The sequence below is a fragment of the Plasmodium vinckei genome (genome assembly GCF_900681995.1).
Source record: "Plasmodium vinckei vinckei genome assembly, chromosome: PVVCY_13".
Taxonomy (NCBI): domain Eukaryota; phylum Apicomplexa; class Aconoidasida; order Haemosporida; family Plasmodiidae; genus Plasmodium; species Plasmodium vinckei.
In genome coordinates, this window is record NC_051305.1 from 1,731,419 (window position 1) to 1,751,737 (window position 20,319).

The 20,319-nt window shown below is 23.9% G+C and overlaps 4 protein-coding genes across 4 annotated transcripts; all 4 read right to left on the bottom strand.

Moving 5' to 3' along the window:
- Nucleotides 1–297: 297 nt before the first annotated feature.
- On the bottom strand, nt 298–6,516 carry PVVCY_1304670 (DNA-directed RNA polymerase III subunit RPC1, putative; the record flags this gene model as incomplete). The annotated part of the gene is made up of 4 exons (XM_008624142.1): nt 298–361; nt 458–670; nt 794–915; nt 1,006–6,516. 4 exons carry the CDS (start codon nt 6,514–6,516, stop codon nt 298–300), a joined length of 5,910 nt encoding a protein of 1,969 aa, XP_008622364.1.
- A 1,358-nt stretch (nt 6,517–7,874) lies between these two features.
- On the bottom strand, nt 7,875–14,115 carry PVVCY_1304680 (myosin C, putative; the record flags this gene model as incomplete). The annotated part of the gene is made up of 4 exons (XM_008624143.1): nt 7,875–7,973; nt 8,062–13,694; nt 13,813–13,924; nt 14,056–14,115. 4 exons carry the CDS (start codon nt 14,113–14,115, stop codon nt 7,875–7,877), a joined length of 5,904 nt encoding a protein of 1,967 aa, XP_008622365.1.
- A 1,889-nt stretch (nt 14,116–16,004) lies between these two features.
- On the bottom strand, nt 16,005–16,915 carry PVVCY_1304690 (conserved Plasmodium protein, unknown function; the record flags this gene model as incomplete). Its single annotated transcript, XM_008624144.1, has 2 exons — nt 16,005–16,519; nt 16,648–16,915. The coding sequence occupies 2 exons, from the start codon at nt 16,913–16,915 to the stop codon at nt 16,005–16,007; spliced, it is 783 nt and encodes a 260-aa protein (XP_008622366.1).
- Nucleotides 16,916–18,067: 1,152 nt separating this feature from the next.
- Nucleotides 18,068–19,603, bottom strand: PVVCY_1304700 (chromatin assembly factor 1 subunit, putative; the record flags this gene model as incomplete). The annotated part of the gene is made up of 1 exon (XM_008624145.1): nt 18,068–19,603. The coding sequence occupies one exon, from the start codon at nt 19,601–19,603 to the stop codon at nt 18,068–18,070; it is 1,536 nt and encodes a 511-aa protein (XP_008622367.1).
- Between the last annotated feature and the right edge of the window lie 716 nt (nt 19,604–20,319).

Below are 20,319 nucleotides of genomic sequence, written 5' to 3' on the forward strand. Positions count from 1 at the left end.
ATATAAATAAAACCATCAAAAGTATTCCTATGCTTTACAAGCATGATATATATTATTCAGGACATAAGAAAAAACAAAATTATAAAGAAATATCAATAATAATATACGAATAAGTTATATGGTAAATATATTATGATAATTTTCAAGTTTGTAAAATTTACAAAATAAAAAAATGTTTATAACGGAAAATATGTATGTTACAACAAACAAGTGAGTAAAAAAATAATTGCCAAAAGCTAAGATTAATAATAATAAAAATTAATAGGCGTAAAAATATACACAAAACAATAAAAAAAATTAATTATTTTTCAGTTCTCTTTCTGCTCGTTCCAGTAAAGTTAAATTTTTCTGTTCATTGGGCCTAAAAATTAGGGAAAAAGAGTAAGTAAATATATCAGACATATTTTATACATTTATGTAAAATATATAGCTTGTTAAATATTAATATGCAACTTACTGTTTGTAATCATAAAGGAGCTCGAATGAACCAGTTCCGATTGGAATATTTTTTCCTACTATTATACTTTCACTAATATTATTAATTTCGTCGTTATTTTTAAAAAATGATGAAACAAACAAATGCTCATTTGTTTCTTCAAATGATGCCAACATTAATGTACTTTGACGGGCCTTTTGTATACCAAATCTGTTTATACCTAAAATCTCTCCTCTAAAAAAAAAAAGAAAAATAAAAACATAATGAAAGTGCAATAAGAGAATAGTAGAACAATCTACCTGTAAAACTGAAAAATGATGAAATATGGTAACATATATGATTTTATAATTGTCTTACGTGAAGGCCATTATGTCAGCTAACAACATGATATGTCGTATGTCTATGTCAATACTATATGCTTCAATACATTTTTTAATTTCATTTATTATAGTTACTCTTGCTGCTTCGATTCCTAATACCTGCGCAAAAATATGAAAAAAAAAAAAATAATATAAAGATACCAACACAAATAAAACTGTATTATAAGATATACTTTTTTATGAACAAACCTGAAAAACATTAATGACATGATTTGATATAATATGCTTGAAATCGACACCCTCTAAACCAAGAATATAATTTAGGGCATTTCCTTCGACTAATATTGAATATTGTGTTTTTTTTTTTTTTTTTTTTTGCTTTTTTTGATAATAATTATCTTTATCCTTTAAACCATTTGATGAATCATAATATTCTTCATCATACATTTCAATTTTATCATCATTTATATTTTCAACATTTATTTCATCAAAGTTTAAGGTATCAAGGTTGACTGTGCTGAGGTCAATCATTTGCTCGTCATCTTTTGAGCTGGTATCACAGAAAGTGGGACTATCACCATCATATTGTTTTACACTTTTTTGGTCTATTTTTATTTGCTCATTTTCAAATTGTTTTGCGTAATTATGATCCTCTTTCAATTGATTGTTCGATGGATCTATCACATTTTCTACTTTTTCTACTTTCATATGTTGTTCTTCCTTTTCCAAATTGTTTTCATTACAATCGGTTGTTTGTTTCACCGTTTTAGTGTCAAACATATTTTGTGTATTATTTATAAATGGATTTATTTTGTTTTCTAATTCATTGTCATTATTTTCTTCCCCTTCATCATCTGTTACTTCAACTTCCTCTTTTTTGATTATACATCGCTTGATATCTTTATCGCCATATACTAACAAATCTAATAAACCCTTTTTCAATGATTCGATTTGAAAAAATATAAATTCATCATTTTTTATAGAAATATGTAATTTATAGTTATTTATAACATCAATATATATTTTGTTTATTTTAATTTTACTAATATGTGTTTGTTTTAATATAACATCTCTAATAGTATATGCATTAATATTTAAAAATAATTTTTGTATAAGATCTTCATTAAATTTTATAGATATAAATATACCTTTAGGACAATAAATTTCTTTTATATATTCACATATATCTCTTATTGATGTTTTTTCAAGTTTCGATTTCATCATTAAAGCAAAATTATAATTATCTTTTATACGTAAAGGGATGTTTAATATTGGAGTTTGAATTACATTCGATGCATTTATTATTTCTTTTATACGTGGTACACCAAGAGTAACATTCATACTAGCTACCCCAGCAAAATGAAAAGTTTTTAAAGTCATTTGTGTACCAGGCTCACCAATTGATTGCGCAGAAATTGATCCGACTGCATCTCCAGGAGATGATATATACTTGAAATATTTGGAAATATTAAAATAAATAAATATATATAACTGTTTTAAATTTATAAATGAATAATCATATATCATAGATCTATAAGATGGATCATAAGAATTAGATTTTCCATTTAGTTCTACAAAATTATAATAATCATTTTTTTTAATTAATTCAACACCTTTTTTATATTTAAAAAATTTGTATATATTTATAGTCTTTAATAATAGCCATTTTTTTATTTCTTCAATATATATTTTCATAGTTTTTGTATTTTTTTGATGTGTTGGATTTTCTCTTTTTGATATATTTGTGTGAGAATAAATATTTAAAGGAATTGTTTCAGTAACATAACTTAATAAAAAATTTGTCCATGCTAATATTTCATATGGAAATAATATATAATGTTGTTTAACATCACATACTATTTCAAAAACACTAACAAATGCTATAATATTTTTAATCATTTGTTTGTAACATTTATTCTCATATAATAATTCACACTCACTTATCTTATCAAATATTTCTATATATTCATTTTTTATATTTTTATTAATGTTTATATTATTTTGTATATATTGATTATAAGAAATATTCTTATTATTATTCCCATCTTTATATAAATGCATTTTAGATAGTATTCCTTTGTTTGTTGCATCATCTGTTTCATTAAATTCTTTTGTTGCAATCCTCATTAACTGCTTGATGAAATTCGAATCATCCATTGATGGATAAAAATATTCATCTTTTAATTTTTCTTTTATTTTATTTATTTTATTCTTTTCTTTTATATATATATTATTAACAATTTCAATTTTTTTTCTAATATTTTTACTCATTTTATTATATTTACTATTTAAATATCTTCGTTCTATTTCATTCAAAAATACTATATCACTATTATTTATATCATTATTTTTTATATACGATTTTTTTTTTAATATGTTTATACATTCAACAATGTTTCTGTACTGGTTAAGATGATATGCTATTTCTTTAACCTTATTTGATGGAAGTATTGTTTGATTTTTTTTAGATAAACCTAAACTTTCTTCGGCTCTATCACAATTTAGTTCGTTACAATTTTCACCAAGAACTTTCCCAACAAACTCTACATCATGCTCCAAAGGTATAAGTATGTGATCTTCATCTATTTCTTTCATTTTTTCCAAAATTTTGTTAATTATTTTTGATAAGAAAGATGAATTTCTTTGAAAACTTTCTGAAAATGGAGTAGAATCAAATGGGTTCAAAGAATTTTTATTACATCTTGTTTCCTCATCTGAATCGCTAGTAATATAATTATCTTTTTGTATTTCTTTAGAATTTTCTAATAAATCATCTTGTTGCTTTTTTCGTGATTGATATAAAAATAATGTATGACTAGGAGATATCGAAATTATATGATTAAAAACTTTATCAAATTGATCCATATATGTATGATTACTATCAATGTATGATGGGTTTAATGCATCATCTCCATATATAAATTGTATAATTTGTTTATCACATGATCTAACCGAATAATCATAATGTATAGATAAATCCTCTAACGCTTTCATAAGTCTTCTTTGCATATAACCAGTTTCAGCAGTTTTGACAGCTGTATCTACTAATCCTTCTCTTCCTGACATTGTATGAAAAAAAAATTCGGTTGGATTTAATCCTGTATAAAAAGAATTTTGAACAAACCCTCTACTTTCTGATCCTTTACAATGAAAATTAAAATGTGGTAATGTTCTATTAATAAATCCATTTTGTATTCTTTGCCCCGATACATTTTGCTGTCCGACACATGCAATCATTTGTGCTATATTTATTAATGCACCTTTTGCTCCAGAATTAAACATAATTAAAGGTTTATTTAAATATGGTAAATATTGATTACATGTTCTACCTGCATCATTACGTAAATCATCTAAAATACTTTTTACTTTAATTTCTAATGTTTCTTCTAATGTACATCCTGGTTGTATTTGCATTTTTTTTTCATTATAAAGCATTATTTCTTTATTTACTTTTTCATATCCATTTAAAAGTAAGTCTCTCTTTTTATCAGTTAATATACGAGATGGCGTTACATCATCAATACCAATAGTCATACCTTTATTTGAAAAATATCGACTACTTAATTTTGAAAATCGATTCATTATTTGTAATGCCACTTGAGTTGAATTATTATGTATTAAATAATAAAAAAGTCCATATTTAGATGCACCAAGAACCTTTTTTCCTAATGACCCACAAATTAATTCTGATTTATAAAAACAAACATAAGAATCATCTCGTGATAAATATTTTAAATCTCCATTTTTTGTTGAATATTCTCTTTCTTTCATTTCAAAATTTATTATTGTATTTTCACTTTTATTTGGTTTTATTAAAACACTTATTAATTGTTTCCCTGTCCATAATTCCTTTGGTTTTAATATTGCTGGTACAGGTAATTCAATATCAATTTTTGCATCTGAAAAATAGGAGCACAATAAACAAAATAAATCCCTATCAAGAAATGTATCTTTATTTGTAATCACATAAGAAGCAGATAAAAAATCTTGTGTTAAAGCAATAATTACTTCCCCATTCTTTGGAGTAATTAAATTATGTTTTACATTCATTAGATATAAAGCTTCTGCTCTAGATTCTTCTGTTTGAGGTACATGTAAATTCATCTCATCTCCATCAAAGTCTGCATTATATGGACTACATACACATTCATTAAAACGAAATGTTTTATAATCCATAACTCGAGCTTTATGACACATAATTGACATACGATGTAAAGATGGTTGTCTATTAAATAATACAATATCACCATCACATATATGTCTTTCTACTATATCACCAATTTTTAAATTATCAATTAAATATTTTTTATTTGCATATTTTAAACTAATTCTATTTGCACCAAAATTATTATTACTACTAGTTTGATTTTGTTCATGATTTATATTTCTATTAAAGCTTGTATTTACTTCTCTACTCCTTTTAACATAACGTTTTACTATATCTATAATTGAATTTCCAATTTTCCCACCTTCACCATAATTCATATTAACATTTTTTTTTATAATATAATTAGCCCCTGGCCAAACATTCGAACCATTTCTTATTAGCATTTTTAATTTTTCTATATTATATTTATTAACAGTTTCAGGATAAGTTAATCTCATTGCTATTATCTTAGGTATAACCACCTCATCTATTGAAATGTTTGGATCAGGAGATATGACAGTCCTACTTGAAAAGTCAACCCTTTTTCCTGACAAGTTACATCTAAATCTACCTTCTTTCCCTTTTAATCTTTGACATATTCCTCTACCTGGTTTCGAAATATTTTGGGTTGCTAATAGTTGAGAAACAGCTGGTGAATCACTATTTATAAATCTAGTAACTTGTAATTGTAAAAATTCAATGTTTCCTAGAAATTGATTAGTTTGATAACCATTAGCTGATTGATTATTTATAGTATTATTTAATTGTGCAATTTCTGATAATATACATGTTAAATCATCTTCTGCTGTACCATGCTCATCTATAATTACTGATGGTCTTATTGTATTTGGTGGTACTATCAATGTAGTAATAATAAGTTTTTCTGGATTTTCTATATTTAATAATTTTATATAAAATGGATTTATATTTTTAAATAATTTTAATACATATAAACTATTTAAATCTTCTTCCTTTATAACTTGTTTTCCATTCTCTTTTACTTTAACGATATGTTTTAATTTCATGAATTGATCCAAACTTGGTTTTATTATTTTTTTAATAACACCTTGTGGACTTCCACATCTATAGCATTTGTTAACTTTCTTACAGATGTTTAATATTCTTTTAAAAAATTGTCTTTTAAAAAGTGAATCATCAATATTTTTTTTTTTTTTTAAGTTAGAAAAAAATTCAATTTTTTCTAATGGTAATAATAAATGCGAACATGTTTTACATATACAATATAATATATGAATAATATATTTATAATATCCAATATGAAAAACAGGATAATTTAATTCTATATAACCAAAATGTCCTGAACAATTTATTAATTTTTTTTTACATGTTTCACATATAGAATTACTTTTATGTGCTCCTAACCTTAAATCTAATACACCATATGGATAAGGTATACCATTGCTATTATTTTTATACATCTCTCTATTTAATATTTTAACTTCAGAATATCTTATTATATCTTCTTTACTCATAATTCCAAAATTTATACTTTTTATTTCATAATTATTTTTCACATCCTTTACAAAATTCTTCGTCATACTCTTATGATGGATAAGTGCCTTTAGTTCATCGATCTTTATATTGTTTGCCATTTTTCCTAATTATTTTTAACTTATATATTTTTATTTATACATTCTGTCAAGCTTCTAACCAAAGAAGATAGTACCTCGTCGTACTCCTTCAATTTTATTTTTCAAAATTCTGAATAAAAATACATTCCGACCTTTTCCATATACAAAATCAAGGTCGTTTTTTCTGATCTTGCATATGTATTTTTACATGCAAATGTTTCAACAAGTGTACACAAATATGGTTACTCTTGTGAAATGCTTACTGACAATGTTATACCAAATGAAGAGCTACTATAATAGGCTTCCTGGTATGACATACAATTTTCCATACATTCAGTATGATGCTTAAAAAGTAGAAAAATTAAAAAACATTAATCTAAACAAATTCAACGTATAAAATATATAACCAACTTATAACTATTTTATAAAAATAAAAATTGGGTAAATTTCAAATTATAATACCTACATCATCAACCAACTGTTTATTTTAAAACATAGATCTACATTGTATGTTATATAATTCAGTTTTTCAAAAAAAAATTAAATATATACATTTTTTTTACAAAAAAAAAAAGGGAATTTATCAAATTTAAAATATTTCATTTGTTCTTTAAAATTGTTTAAAGATTTTTTTTTTCTTAAATTTATAATTAAATAAAAATTTGTAAAATTGTATATGCCGTGCAAATATATATAAAAAATATCCATCGCCGCAAACAATTTTATGCTATTTTTTTTTCCATACAATTTTGAAAATATGTATATAATTTTTTTATACTTCAAACATTGTATCGCATAGATATAAATAATATATATACCATATTTTTAATAAAAAAAAAAAATGAATATTTTGTAAATTGTTTTAGTTTATTCATAAAATATGTAACGAATGAAAAATAATCGATAAATATATTTCACAAAGGGTTAAGAAAAAAAAAAATGCATACACATAATTATACAAATGGAAGTTTTTATTTTTGTTATCCTTCTACTATTGATATGAAGATAACTTACTAATTGTGTAAAAAATTTTATTTATTTTTAAGTAACAACTATATGAAATATTTTAAAATTTGTCGCAAATACGAATATATTATATATTGCATGGACAATATTACAAAGTTACATAAATAGGAACAGATTTTTTTTTTATTTGATTAATTAAAAAAATACAAATAAACAAAGTGCTCGTGTGATGTGGCCAGTAGCACTTCCACCACATCATACGAGGCATCCCCCATTTGATAATCCTCGTTTTGTTTTTGTTCCTTTTTCTTAAGTAAAAAACGGATCCCACTTTCCATTTCAGCTTACTAACTCACTCAAAAGAGAGGGGAAAATGAAAACTCTAATAATAATATTTAACTATGACAAAAATATTACATCACTGATCTTCTCCAAAAAACGATATTCCCCTTTGAATCTCCTGATACCATTAGTGTGTCTATGTCGTTTACCACTACTGACATAACCGGTGCCTAAAAAAATAAAAAAAAAAAGTAAAACAATTAAAAAATGGCTAACTAAGTAAATACGAACTAAATAGTGTGCAGTTTAGAAACTCACCTTGTGATGCTTCAAAAGGATGAGCTTATAATTGGATTGCGGAAGAAGAGAACAAACATAAATATTTCCATCTTCGGATCCAGAAACAAGCCATCCACCACCAAATTTAGTATAACAACTTCGAATAGGTAAAAGGGCATGATTTATTCTTATCCTATGCTTAACAGATAGGTTTGTTATAATTCCTTTATTTCCATACATACATTCAATAATTCCAATATGATTATCACATGAATTTACAATAATAGTTGGTGGAGTATGAATATATTTTCTAGGTACAAATTTAATACAAGTAATAGGCAATAACGAGAAAAGAAATCGAAATTTTATTTCTACTCGTTCATTATATAAACATTCTAATAAATATATAGTTCCATTTTTAGATCCGGCAAATATATTTAAACATGTATAATCCATTTCTAATGCTCTAATTTCACTTTCTACTTTAATTTTCTGATAAACTTGCCCACTATTTAAATTTACTATCCGTAAAAGAGATGTACAATTTGAACATAAAAATATATCTAGATTTGTTGGAAATAATAATACAGATAATGTTGCAGATGAATCAGAAAAAACTTTTAATAAAAACCCTGTACTTACTTCCCATATTTTTATTGTTCTATCAATAGAAGATGATATTATTTTGTCTTCTGAAAATGAAAATACTAAGCATGTTATAGCTTTTTTATGTCCTGATAATTTTGATAATAAAACTGTTGACATTGAATTATCTTCTGATAATGTAAATGATGATTCATCTTTTATACTTTCATTAATATATTCGATTGTATTATTTTCATTTTGTTCTTCCGAACTACTTAATTCACTATTATTTGTTTCATCATTTTGTAAATTTTCTCTTTTTCTACTTCTCACAATCCCTTCTACACGATTAGAACTGTTTATTACTTTATCTCCTTGAGCACGTGTTTGAAAATTTTCACTTTGTTCCATCTTTGTTCTAAAACATTTATATATATATATTATTCCATCTTTACATCCTGCTGCTAATATTGTATAATTTTTATTTATCGAATTTTGACCTATACATAAATATGTGATAGGCACATTACCTTTGATCATTATTTCATAAACAGGTTGTAATCCTCTTCCCAACTCTGCATTATATTTTTTACTATTATAAACATAATTATTATGAGGTAATGATTCACGTAAAAGTTGAACAACTTGTTTTTTTTTTCCAAAATTTGTAAAATACTTATCACAACCTTCTCGATAAATATTGCTCTCCTTCTTTAAGTAATTCATATTTTCCGCATTTTCCATATCCTGTATATCCCTAACCGAGACTGTCGTACTTTGTTGGTGTAACAATTTTTTTTTATCGTCTTCTTCAACTTTATCCCCATTGTTGAAATATTGAAAATATGTATCTGCTTTATCAAGTATGACACTGTTTCCATTATTGATATATTCTTTGTAACTACTTTCATTTTGATTCCAACGATAATTATCTGTTTCTGATTGCCCAACCATATTAGTGTCATTATTATTATGTGTATTAAAATGATTTGAATGAGTATGCATTTCTTTTGAAATTCTTTCACCAGATATAAAATTATTTAAAAAATAACTCGAATTTGTTGTCATTCTATTTACATGGTCATTTACTATATCATAAATATCTAAAGCTCTAATATAAGTAGCATTACATGTTTTTGAAACTTTTTGTGCATATGAAACATCATTCACATTTGGATTTAAATTGATTTTTTCATTAAAAATATTTTCTAATAAATATAATTTTGTACTTTTTTTTACATTAATAAGTGATGCTTCTTGTAATAGATGTAAAGCTGGTATGATCGAATCTTTATTTGTAGAATCAAATACAATAATAATACAAACTGAATTTTTTATATATTCAAAAAGTGTTTCTTCTGAATTTGTATTATCAGAATATCCACAATCTACTATTTTTATTTGAGATAATTTATGATTAACTATATATTCATTATAAATAGCATGATTAATATTATCAATTTCTTTTTTTTTATTTTTTTTTCTTAAAATATTTAAATTATTTTCATCACCAAGTCTTACAAATAAATCTTCCATCAAACTTGTTTTCCCTACTCCTTTTGGTCCGCATATTAAAATGTCTATAACATTATCTCTTGTTTTATTTCCATATTTTGTTGAACTTTTATATTCCCCTCGAAGTTTTGCTAAACTATTATCAACAAATTCTTTTGTCTTTTTCAATATCGAAGGTGTATGATTAGTCACAGATTTATTTTCTATCAAATTTTTGTCATACATTCCATTATACATCATATTATTTATCATATCAGAATATTCTTTCTTTACACTATTGGGAATATTCTGTTCTTTTGATTCACTAATTAGATTATGTTTCCCTTTAAAATATGACAATATATTCAACATTTTATTATATCTCTCATTTAGTAAAGCATTCTTTTTTACATATTCCTCATTTTGTATTTCTAATTTTTTTATTTTATCTAAAAGCTTTGACACATTATGATTTGGAACAGAATCTTTTTTTCCATTAACTTCATTATTATCACTAAAATTCGCTTTGTTTTCATGGGATGCTTTTTTTTCATGAGATGTTTTTTTTTCGACATTTTCTTCTTTTTGTTTTAGTGAAAGATTTTCCACTTTTTCTATCAAACTTTTTATAAGTGTTTCATTATTTTTATTAATCTGTTCAAGTACTTCTATTCTTTTTGTTAATTTTTGAGCATTTGCAGAAGCTTTTAATAATTTACTTTCAATTTCAACTTTTTCTGATTTTTCATTTTTCAGCTCATTCATTAAGTCTTGATTTTTTGTAAGTAAAGCACCAACTTCTTTTGCCTCCTCTTTCAGTCTTCTTAATTGTCTTCTTGCTAATATTCCTTTCCATTTTAATTGAATTTTTTTTGTTGATTCTATTAATTTTAAATATCTAATTCTTTCTTTCTTTGATTTCCATATTGCTTGTATTTTACTTGCATAATAATTTTGTCTATATATTTTGTATGACCTTTTTACTAAATATCCTCGAAAAGCTGATTGAATAATAATAGCACATTTTCTTTTATATAAAAATCGTTTTCTTATTGCATATGCATATATATATGAACATATTAATTCTGTTGCATTTGCTATCATTAATTTTTTTTTCTTTAAAGTGATTAGTATGCTTCTTATCCATCTTTGTATAGTAATAATTTTTTTTCTTAATAATTTATATTTTTTTTTTTCAATGTAACATTTATAATTTTTTTGTATTATAACTGCATTAAGACTTCGAAAATCTTGTCGCATAGTTAGTAAAATATTATATGCTTCGATTTTAAAAAAACATAAAGTTTTACCGACAGACCATATAAACTTATCATCCTCAACTATATCATTAACAAGGCTATTTTCTTTTTCAATTAAATTTGAATTTTTAGAACACTTCTTTTTTAATACAGATCCATAAAATATATTTTCTTGATTCTCTTTTTGTCTAATAAGTTTAAGTGATTTAATATAGTCTTGTATTTTATTTCGATTTTCTAATCTAGATAAAATATAATTAGCTTTTTCAGACAATGACTTATCATTATAATATTTATTAAAATTTGTTTTTTCTTCCTTTGTTAATAATATGTAATATTCATTTATACAATTTTGATGTGTTAATCGAACTGGATATCCAGCTCTACTAACTTTAATAGCTTGTAATACACCACCATATTTTAATTGTTCATTTACAGAATGTCTTTCAAATATATCTGGTAAATTTTTTGAATTTGGTTTTATACATCTAATAAAATGTGGTTCTGTTTGATTTATTCGTGTCATTAATACATCTAACTGTTGTTTAAATTCACTAGAAACTGTTGCAAATCTTTTCTTTTCAGAACTTCTTCTTAAATATTTTTTAAATAAATTATGTATATATTCATTATGACTTTGTAATAAAACATTTTGGGCATCATCTGAAAGTTGATCTTTATTTTTTTCTAAAAACCCACATGAATTATATACAACTTTTCCAGCAAAATGTACAATAATAAAACTATTTGGATCGGTTTTTATAGATTCAAATCTTTTATTATTAACATGCTTTGAAATTATTTTATTACAAAATGTTCTATCCTTACCACCAGGTATAAAACTTTCTTCATCAAGCATACAAAATATTCCAAACGGTTTACTTTGTAATATATTTACACAATCTTTATTGTCTGGAAAATCTAATGAACTCCATTTTATTCCTTCTTCTATATATAACTTTTCTTCACATTTGAAAATAAAATTATTAAAAAAATATTGTAAACATTCGTTTGTATAATTTATACATAATTGTTCAAAAGAATTTAATGGAAATGATTCAAAACCAAATATATCTAAAACACCACAAAATAAATTTACATCTTTTATTAAACCTATTGATTCATTTGTTCTTTCAACTAACTTTAAAAATAAACAACCATAAATAGCTCTAGCTAAAGCATCACGTATATCACTAGCCATTGCTGAAGTAACTGGCTTTTTGAAATGCTCATTATTAGCTATTATAGTTTTATAACATAATGCATCTTTTAATGTGTCTATATCTATGTCTAATAAATAAGATGCATTTTTTAAATCCTCATATGTTGATTCTAAAATACTTGATTCTTCTTTGTTATCATCATTATCAAATAATATATTACCAATATATAATATCCCCTCTAAAATTTTAAAAATTTGATTCTGTTCATTCTCATCTATCCCTACAACTTGCATAGCATAAACAGTTGCTTCAAACTCTTCCAACTCATTAATATCGTTTAACTCATAAACACTTGATTTTGTTAAATAACGAAAATTCATATGATCCTTAAATCTTTTCAAATCTATTTTTATTTCTCTCACATTTTCCTTTTGTTTAAATTTGTTACAAGATGGAAAGTAATAATATTCATCATTATCACCATTGTCATCATTTTTTAAACTCAATTTGTTACTTTTATAATATTGAACAGCACTACAAAGCTGATAAAATATGTGGTAATTTCTTTCCCCCTCTTGTTGATCACATACTCTAACTTTCTCTAAAAGATAAGTTAATATCTTAGCACCATATAGTTTTCCCTTTACATATCCATTATTACATATATCAAAATGTAGTTCTATATATTTTCCAAAACGACTCGAATTATTATTTCTTAATGTTTTTGCATTACCAAATGCTTCTAACAATGGATTACTTTCTAAAACTTGCGACTCTATTAAAGATCTTTTTTTTATATCTGAACCCGCACATGCTAAAAATTTCATAACATATTTTGTTGATTCTGTTTTTCCAGCACCTGATTCACCACTTATTAATATTGTTTGGGATTTATTATTTTTACACATTCCTAAATATGCACTATTAGATGTAGCAAAAATATGAGGACTTTTAGATTTAATAGGCTGAATATGCTTCTCTAATATATTATCGGAATATAAATTTTTAATCTGTTTAAATGGATTCACTGCGATAAGTATCGGACCAGTAAATGTATATATCTCATCGATGTCAAATCGAATATTTAAACTATGCAAAACTGACGCTTCATGGAGGTGTGTCAGTTTTGTTAAATCCGGAGGTGCAGACAAGCCATTAGAATTGAATATATCTAAAAAGTGAAAAAATCCATGATTAACTTTGTTGCTTTGTGACAGACAAAACGAAAATGCATTTAAAAATGAAAGCAAATACAACCAACTTCAAACTATGCAATGCTTCTAACTTACCTGTATTGCGAAGAAAGAATTCATCTCCTTCTTTTAAATTCACAATTTCATCATCGTCAGTTTTTACAATAATATCTGTATCCTCTTTTATAATTTCTGCACTTATCCATACCTAAGAAAAAGATTGTAAAAAAAAAAAAAAATTATATTTCGAAAAATATTATAGATATATACATACTTCTTCACCAAATTGATAAACCACATTATACTAATACATATATGCATTTGAAAATTTTTAATTACTTTTTCTTTGTGCCTAATAAATATTTTGGTTCCAATAACACATTTACTTGTAGATTCCATTATATATCTTATTTACACATAAACTATTATTATATTTTTTATATTCATTATATAACAATGTAATACTTATTTTTATCATAAAAATATATGATATGTGCATAAATATGTTGTCTTGAAAATCGGAGGAATAAATTCGATGTCTATACAAATTATTATTTATAATATATTTTATATTATTGTTAATAAAATTTTTTGACTTTTTTAAATGGTGTTATTTAATTATGGTTGTTTGAAGCCAGTTATGCTACTATCCAAATATGTGATAACGTAGTTATATTGTTGTGTGTTTTATATTTTGCATATATTGACTTATAGGTGTATATAATGATTTGTGATTGCTTACAATTTCATTAATTAATATTAGAACGTATTACATATTTAGATATAATACATTACTTTGGAAAAATATTCTCCATACTAAAAAAAAAATTTACAATCTCATTTTGCTCTTTCTGGATTTTTATATTTCCAAGAGAACTAAATCAAATTAATGACACTCGATGCATGTATGCATACAGGTCATTATATTATTTTAATTTATATATTATTCATATATACTTTTTATCAACCTTTTTAAGTATTCCGATTTTGAAAAAAATGCATACCAAAATCAAAAAAAAATAAAAATAGTGTAACTCCTAAGCCAATGGAAAAAATATTAACGAGATAAAATCATACAAATCTTACTTCAAAATTAAAAAAAGACAACTTATCTTCAATAAAAAAATAAGATAATAATACAAAAATGTCATAAAACAAATTAAAGGAGAAAAAAAACAAGAATAAAATAAATCTAAAATAAATAAACAGGTTTAGCAGTACAAAAAATTGCTACTACGCAAGTTCACTGCAATTCTTTATTTTATTAACAGTCTGATAACATATACTATTTTAAATCTTATTATATATAAAAATACGGCTAATACACATTAAAATAATTGTATAAATATATATAATATTTCTTAACTGTGAAAAAAAAAATAAAAAAATAATACGTATGTGTGTAATATATATAATATAATTTCAATAACTTTTTCAAAATTTTAAGAAAAAAATATTAAATATGTATAAAATATAATATATATATTTCCTTATTTTATTTTCTTCGGTTATGTGTCGATCATTCTGTTTTCAAATAAATTGAGGATAATTCTTTTTCACAAAAAAAAAAAAATGAAAAATATTTTATGGTTTTTCATTCAATGCTATAACAAAATAAGCCCAGGGAAAAATACACACACATATACTTGATATGTATCCCTTATATATAGTACATTAAAGAATTACTACAAATATACAACACAAATATAAATTAACACACTAATAAATAAGTAATAATAATAATGATAATAGTGAAATACGATAAGCCCTTGCTATATACACATGCTAGTTTTCCATAGTCCCAATAAAATTTATTCTCAATTTTTTTATTTTTTTTTTTTACACACACACAAGTATATAATATGTATATATACTAACTAATATGGAAATAGGAAATGCTTTCAAAATCAGTGAACTTTTACTATCAAAAACATAATTCATATATCTTATATATCCATAATAGGAGTTTAAATATTCTTAAATTTAATGAGCACCATGCTAGAACGAAAAAATTGTTACATAAATAGAAATATGAAAATTAAAATATAAAGATATTCTGTAAAATTATTTGAAAAAAAATATCTATACACCTAAAATTATAAATCCGTTATTAAATAATTCATTGTATTACTATCCTTAATTTCATTCCCCTTTTAAATAAATAATAAATTTTTAACTTTAAAAAAAAAAAGAGTTATATAGATCTCTCTCTATAATTTGTGTGTGCATGCAACTAAATATACATAAATAAGTATGGAGTATTATATAAAACAAAGTTAATTTAATAACTATATCGAATTTAAAATATCATTTACTTTTTTAATATTCAATCTGCATTGATCAATTTCATTTTGGAGTTGCATTTTTACATCCTCCAAATTTTCATTACTAACATTTGTGCATGCATTATTTTTTTTCTGTTCATTTAAAATTATACTTTTATATTCATTTATTTTTTCGTTTAATTCCGTTGTCAATTCAATTTTATGATTTTTAAGAGACTCAATTATTTTCTCTTCTTTTGTGCTAGTATTCCCTAATTCAGAAAAATGCTTTCTTGCTTCATTTATTATTATTTTCCTTTCCTCTTCGGTTAAAACAATAGGTGCACACCTCGGTGGTACAACCATACATTTCTGTTCAAGGAATGCTTCACTTAGTTTTTTTTTTTCTTCGTTTTTATTTTTTCCAATATATATTGGTAAATCTTTTAAGGCTTCATAATTTTTTGTCTCCTCTAAAATTTTGGATAATGGCTTTCTATGTGGTATTTTATCAACTTCATATTCCTTTTCAACTTTTTCTAAAAAAAAATAAAAAAATAAAACGAAGACCATATAGCACATTTCAACACAACCTATTATATTTACTCCATATTACAAATAATTTTAAGCAAACATCTTTCTATTTTATAATTATTTATGATTTAACTTTTAAAAGAGGGGTAACTAATTTTATATTTAGGAACATTTTCTTCCTCATCCGAATTTTCTTCGTCTTCTTTTTTTTTTTTAACAGTTTTTTTAGACCCTATTAGCCCTGGACTAATTTTACAACTTTCCCCATATAAATTATAAAGTAATTTTCCAGCTTTATTATCTAATCCAAATGATTTCCAAAAATCTTTATGAGATTCAGGTTTATTATATTCTACATTATCATTCTCTTTTATATTTTCTGTATCATCATTTCCCGTCATTTTAATAAATATTATAAAATTTTGAAAATAAGAAAAAATATATTCCTATATACATATGCTATAGGCATATGCACACACACTATATGTATGCTTATTCATATAACAAAAAAATTCAATAAATCGAGACCCTATCTAAATCTTATTCAATAAACTCTCTCCTTCAACAAAATTAAATAAGAATTATGAGAAAAAAAAAATCTTAAAAACAATGCTTATTATATTTTTTATATTACATTAAAATATTTGAATGTGCATATTATATTTTTCCTTTTTTTTTAATTATATAATACATAAAAATACAAAGATATTCTTCCAATACATATTCATATATGCATGTCTACTAAGGGTATTCTTATAATTGAAATTGTAAAAAGGAAAAAGAGAGTTAAAAAAAAAAATATATTACTTAACAATATCGTTATTACGAATGATAAAAAAATTTTTAAATTAATAAAGTATTTTATTTTTGCTTTAACAAAAAAATATTAAGTAATAAAATAATGATGAAAGAACAATATATAAATAATATATATTTGTCTATAACATAAAATATGGCATTATGAATATTCTTCGGGTTGAAAGCGAAAAAATTATGATTTACAAAATAAATAAAATATGAAACATGCATATAAAAGATCATTTTTATTATTTAAATTAATATATCAAGAGATATTATAAAAATGTACGTATGCATATATATATAAGTAATGTTTATGTTTATTTGGAAAAAGGTAAAGGAACATATAATCATACGTACACACGTATATAAATATTTACACAAATCTGTGTGTCTAAGCTAGAAAAGAAAAGTACCATGCTTAATAATGTTTTTTAAAAATTAAAAATGTAATATATCTTTGTCTTTATTCCCTTCCTCAAAAAATAAAAATCAAATGCTATAAAAATAACTGCAAAATAAATAACCGCTTTAATGCTAGTTAAAATTTCTAATTGCATGTTTTTTGATGACCATCAATTAAAGCTTATCTTTGGCATTTTCATTTATAAATATATATATATATATACATACTTATTTTCTCTTCTAATGACAATTCCTTATATTTTCACATAAGTGTGCACAAGATTGTTTATTTTATTAATTTTTTTTTTAGCTAGCTATATTATAATTTTTTAAATTTTGGCTAGTTTTTTTCACTGAAACATGAACTGTTCATTCATATTCCATACTTGCAAAGAATTGTCAACACCAACTGTAGCGGCGAGTAATGTGGTGGTGTTTGCCCAAGACATGTCATATACACTTCCAATATGACCCCCATGTACAAACAATAATTGCTTAGGGATTTTTTTAGGGTTGTTATAAATATCATCTTCTAATTTTTTTATTTGCTCATAACTTTCTGAATTTCTGGACATGTCCCAAATACACGCAGTTCCGTCATCTGAACATGTTCCAAAAATACCTGACTGCATCAGGCAAAATTTAATTCTGTTAATACTTTGTGTGTGATAATCAATTTTAAGTAATGATTCTTTATTGTATCTCATATCCCAAATAGATATTAAACCGTCACTATATCCACTAGCAAAAATATATTCAGAAAAATTATCAAATGAAAAAGTATTCATTGGCTGATCATGATCTTTATAACTAATTTCTGGTCTTGTAAAAAAATTTTTTTTTCTTATATCATATATACTCATATACCCATTATCATCACATACACCAAGAATATTATTAAATTTTGAATGAAAAAAAATATCATTTAATGTTGTTTCTTCATTTTTATTTATCCATGTACATAAAGGGCTTAAAGTCGGAGTATTTTCATATATTTTTATATTATAATCTGCACCTTTTCCTACTTTATTTATTCCATATGTTCTGGGAACTTCATTACTTTTTGTTCCCTTATTAATATCCCAAAGACATATATTTCCATCTGAAGCACATGAAGCTAATAGTAAATTACTTGTATTTATTTCACCAAAACTTTCATCATTTGTGTTTTCAGTATCATTTTCATTGTCTTTTATGTTATTCTTTGCATTCTTACTATCCCCGATATTGTTATCATATATTTTATTTATATTCCAACATAACCCACTACCTTCACTTCCATGCCCTTTTAATATCATTTGTGGGTAGCAGGTAGCTATATCGGAAGGGAAAGAAGGATGCTTTGTATAATCAAATAATAATATATTTCCATTATAAGTTTGTGTAACAATAAAAAAAGAATTATTTGGTAAATGTGTTGCTCTTATAACTTCTCCTGGATGTAATAATTTTGCTTTAATTTCAAAAGACGGTAATGGATGACCTCTTTTTTTTTTTTTATTATTTATAAACCCAGTATAATTTTCATATTGTAATACATCTTCTTTAGCTGAATATAATGGAGATTTTGTTTCACCTATATATACATATTCCGAATCTTGATTGGATGTGTGTGTACCTAATAATATTTTATTAGTAAAATATCCGGTTTTTGATTTAAAAGAATTCTCAACCCCTATAAATTCAACAGTTAACGAAGGCCAATCTAATTTATGCTTTAAAAGGGAACTATATAAAAATGGGGTATTTCTTCTCCATATTATATATTTTTCATGTGTTATATCAACTTTGGTATTTTCATTGGCTTCATTTTCTTCGGGATATTTAGGTTCGTATGTATTACTTATATCATAACTTTTATTTTTTTCAGCTATTACATCCGTCATTTTTTTTTTCTAAAAATATGTACACACACATATATTATCTTTTGTGTGCCATTTAAACATAAAGAAATGTAGCCTTTTATCCTTTCCTTGTTACTTTGTGAAAATATTCGTGTGTATGTGCATATTATTATTGTGTAATCATATATTTCATATGAATTCTCTTATATATGAATGAAGAAAATAAAAAAAATGAACAAAATATAGCCACTTTTTAATAAACTTTCAAAATAGAAAAACTGAGATAAACGAAATTAATTTGTATTCTTAAATATGTACTTATATACATGTGCTAGCTATGACATTCATATTCTAAAGCATATATGTGCCATTTGAAAAATTATGATTTTTTTAATTACCCCCAAAATAAAAATGTGTTAAAAAAAATTCTCTTAATTTTTTTTATTTATACAATACTAAACGAGGAAAATACAAAGTCCCGGGAAAAAAAATTAATAAGAAATATTTTACTACTATGCATAAATAATAAATTGTTTTAGATCCTCATAATTCATTTTTTTTTCGCATGTTTTACATTTTATTGATTATTTTGCGGGATATTCGCGATTTTTTTTTATTTGAATTTTTTGCTTATTCTCATACAATATATATTTTTTCTTTATGTTTCTTATTTTTATTTGTGCTACACATAAATATATGTCCACCCTCTTATTATATTGTAATTTGGTGAATTAGTGCAAATATCATGGATATATTAA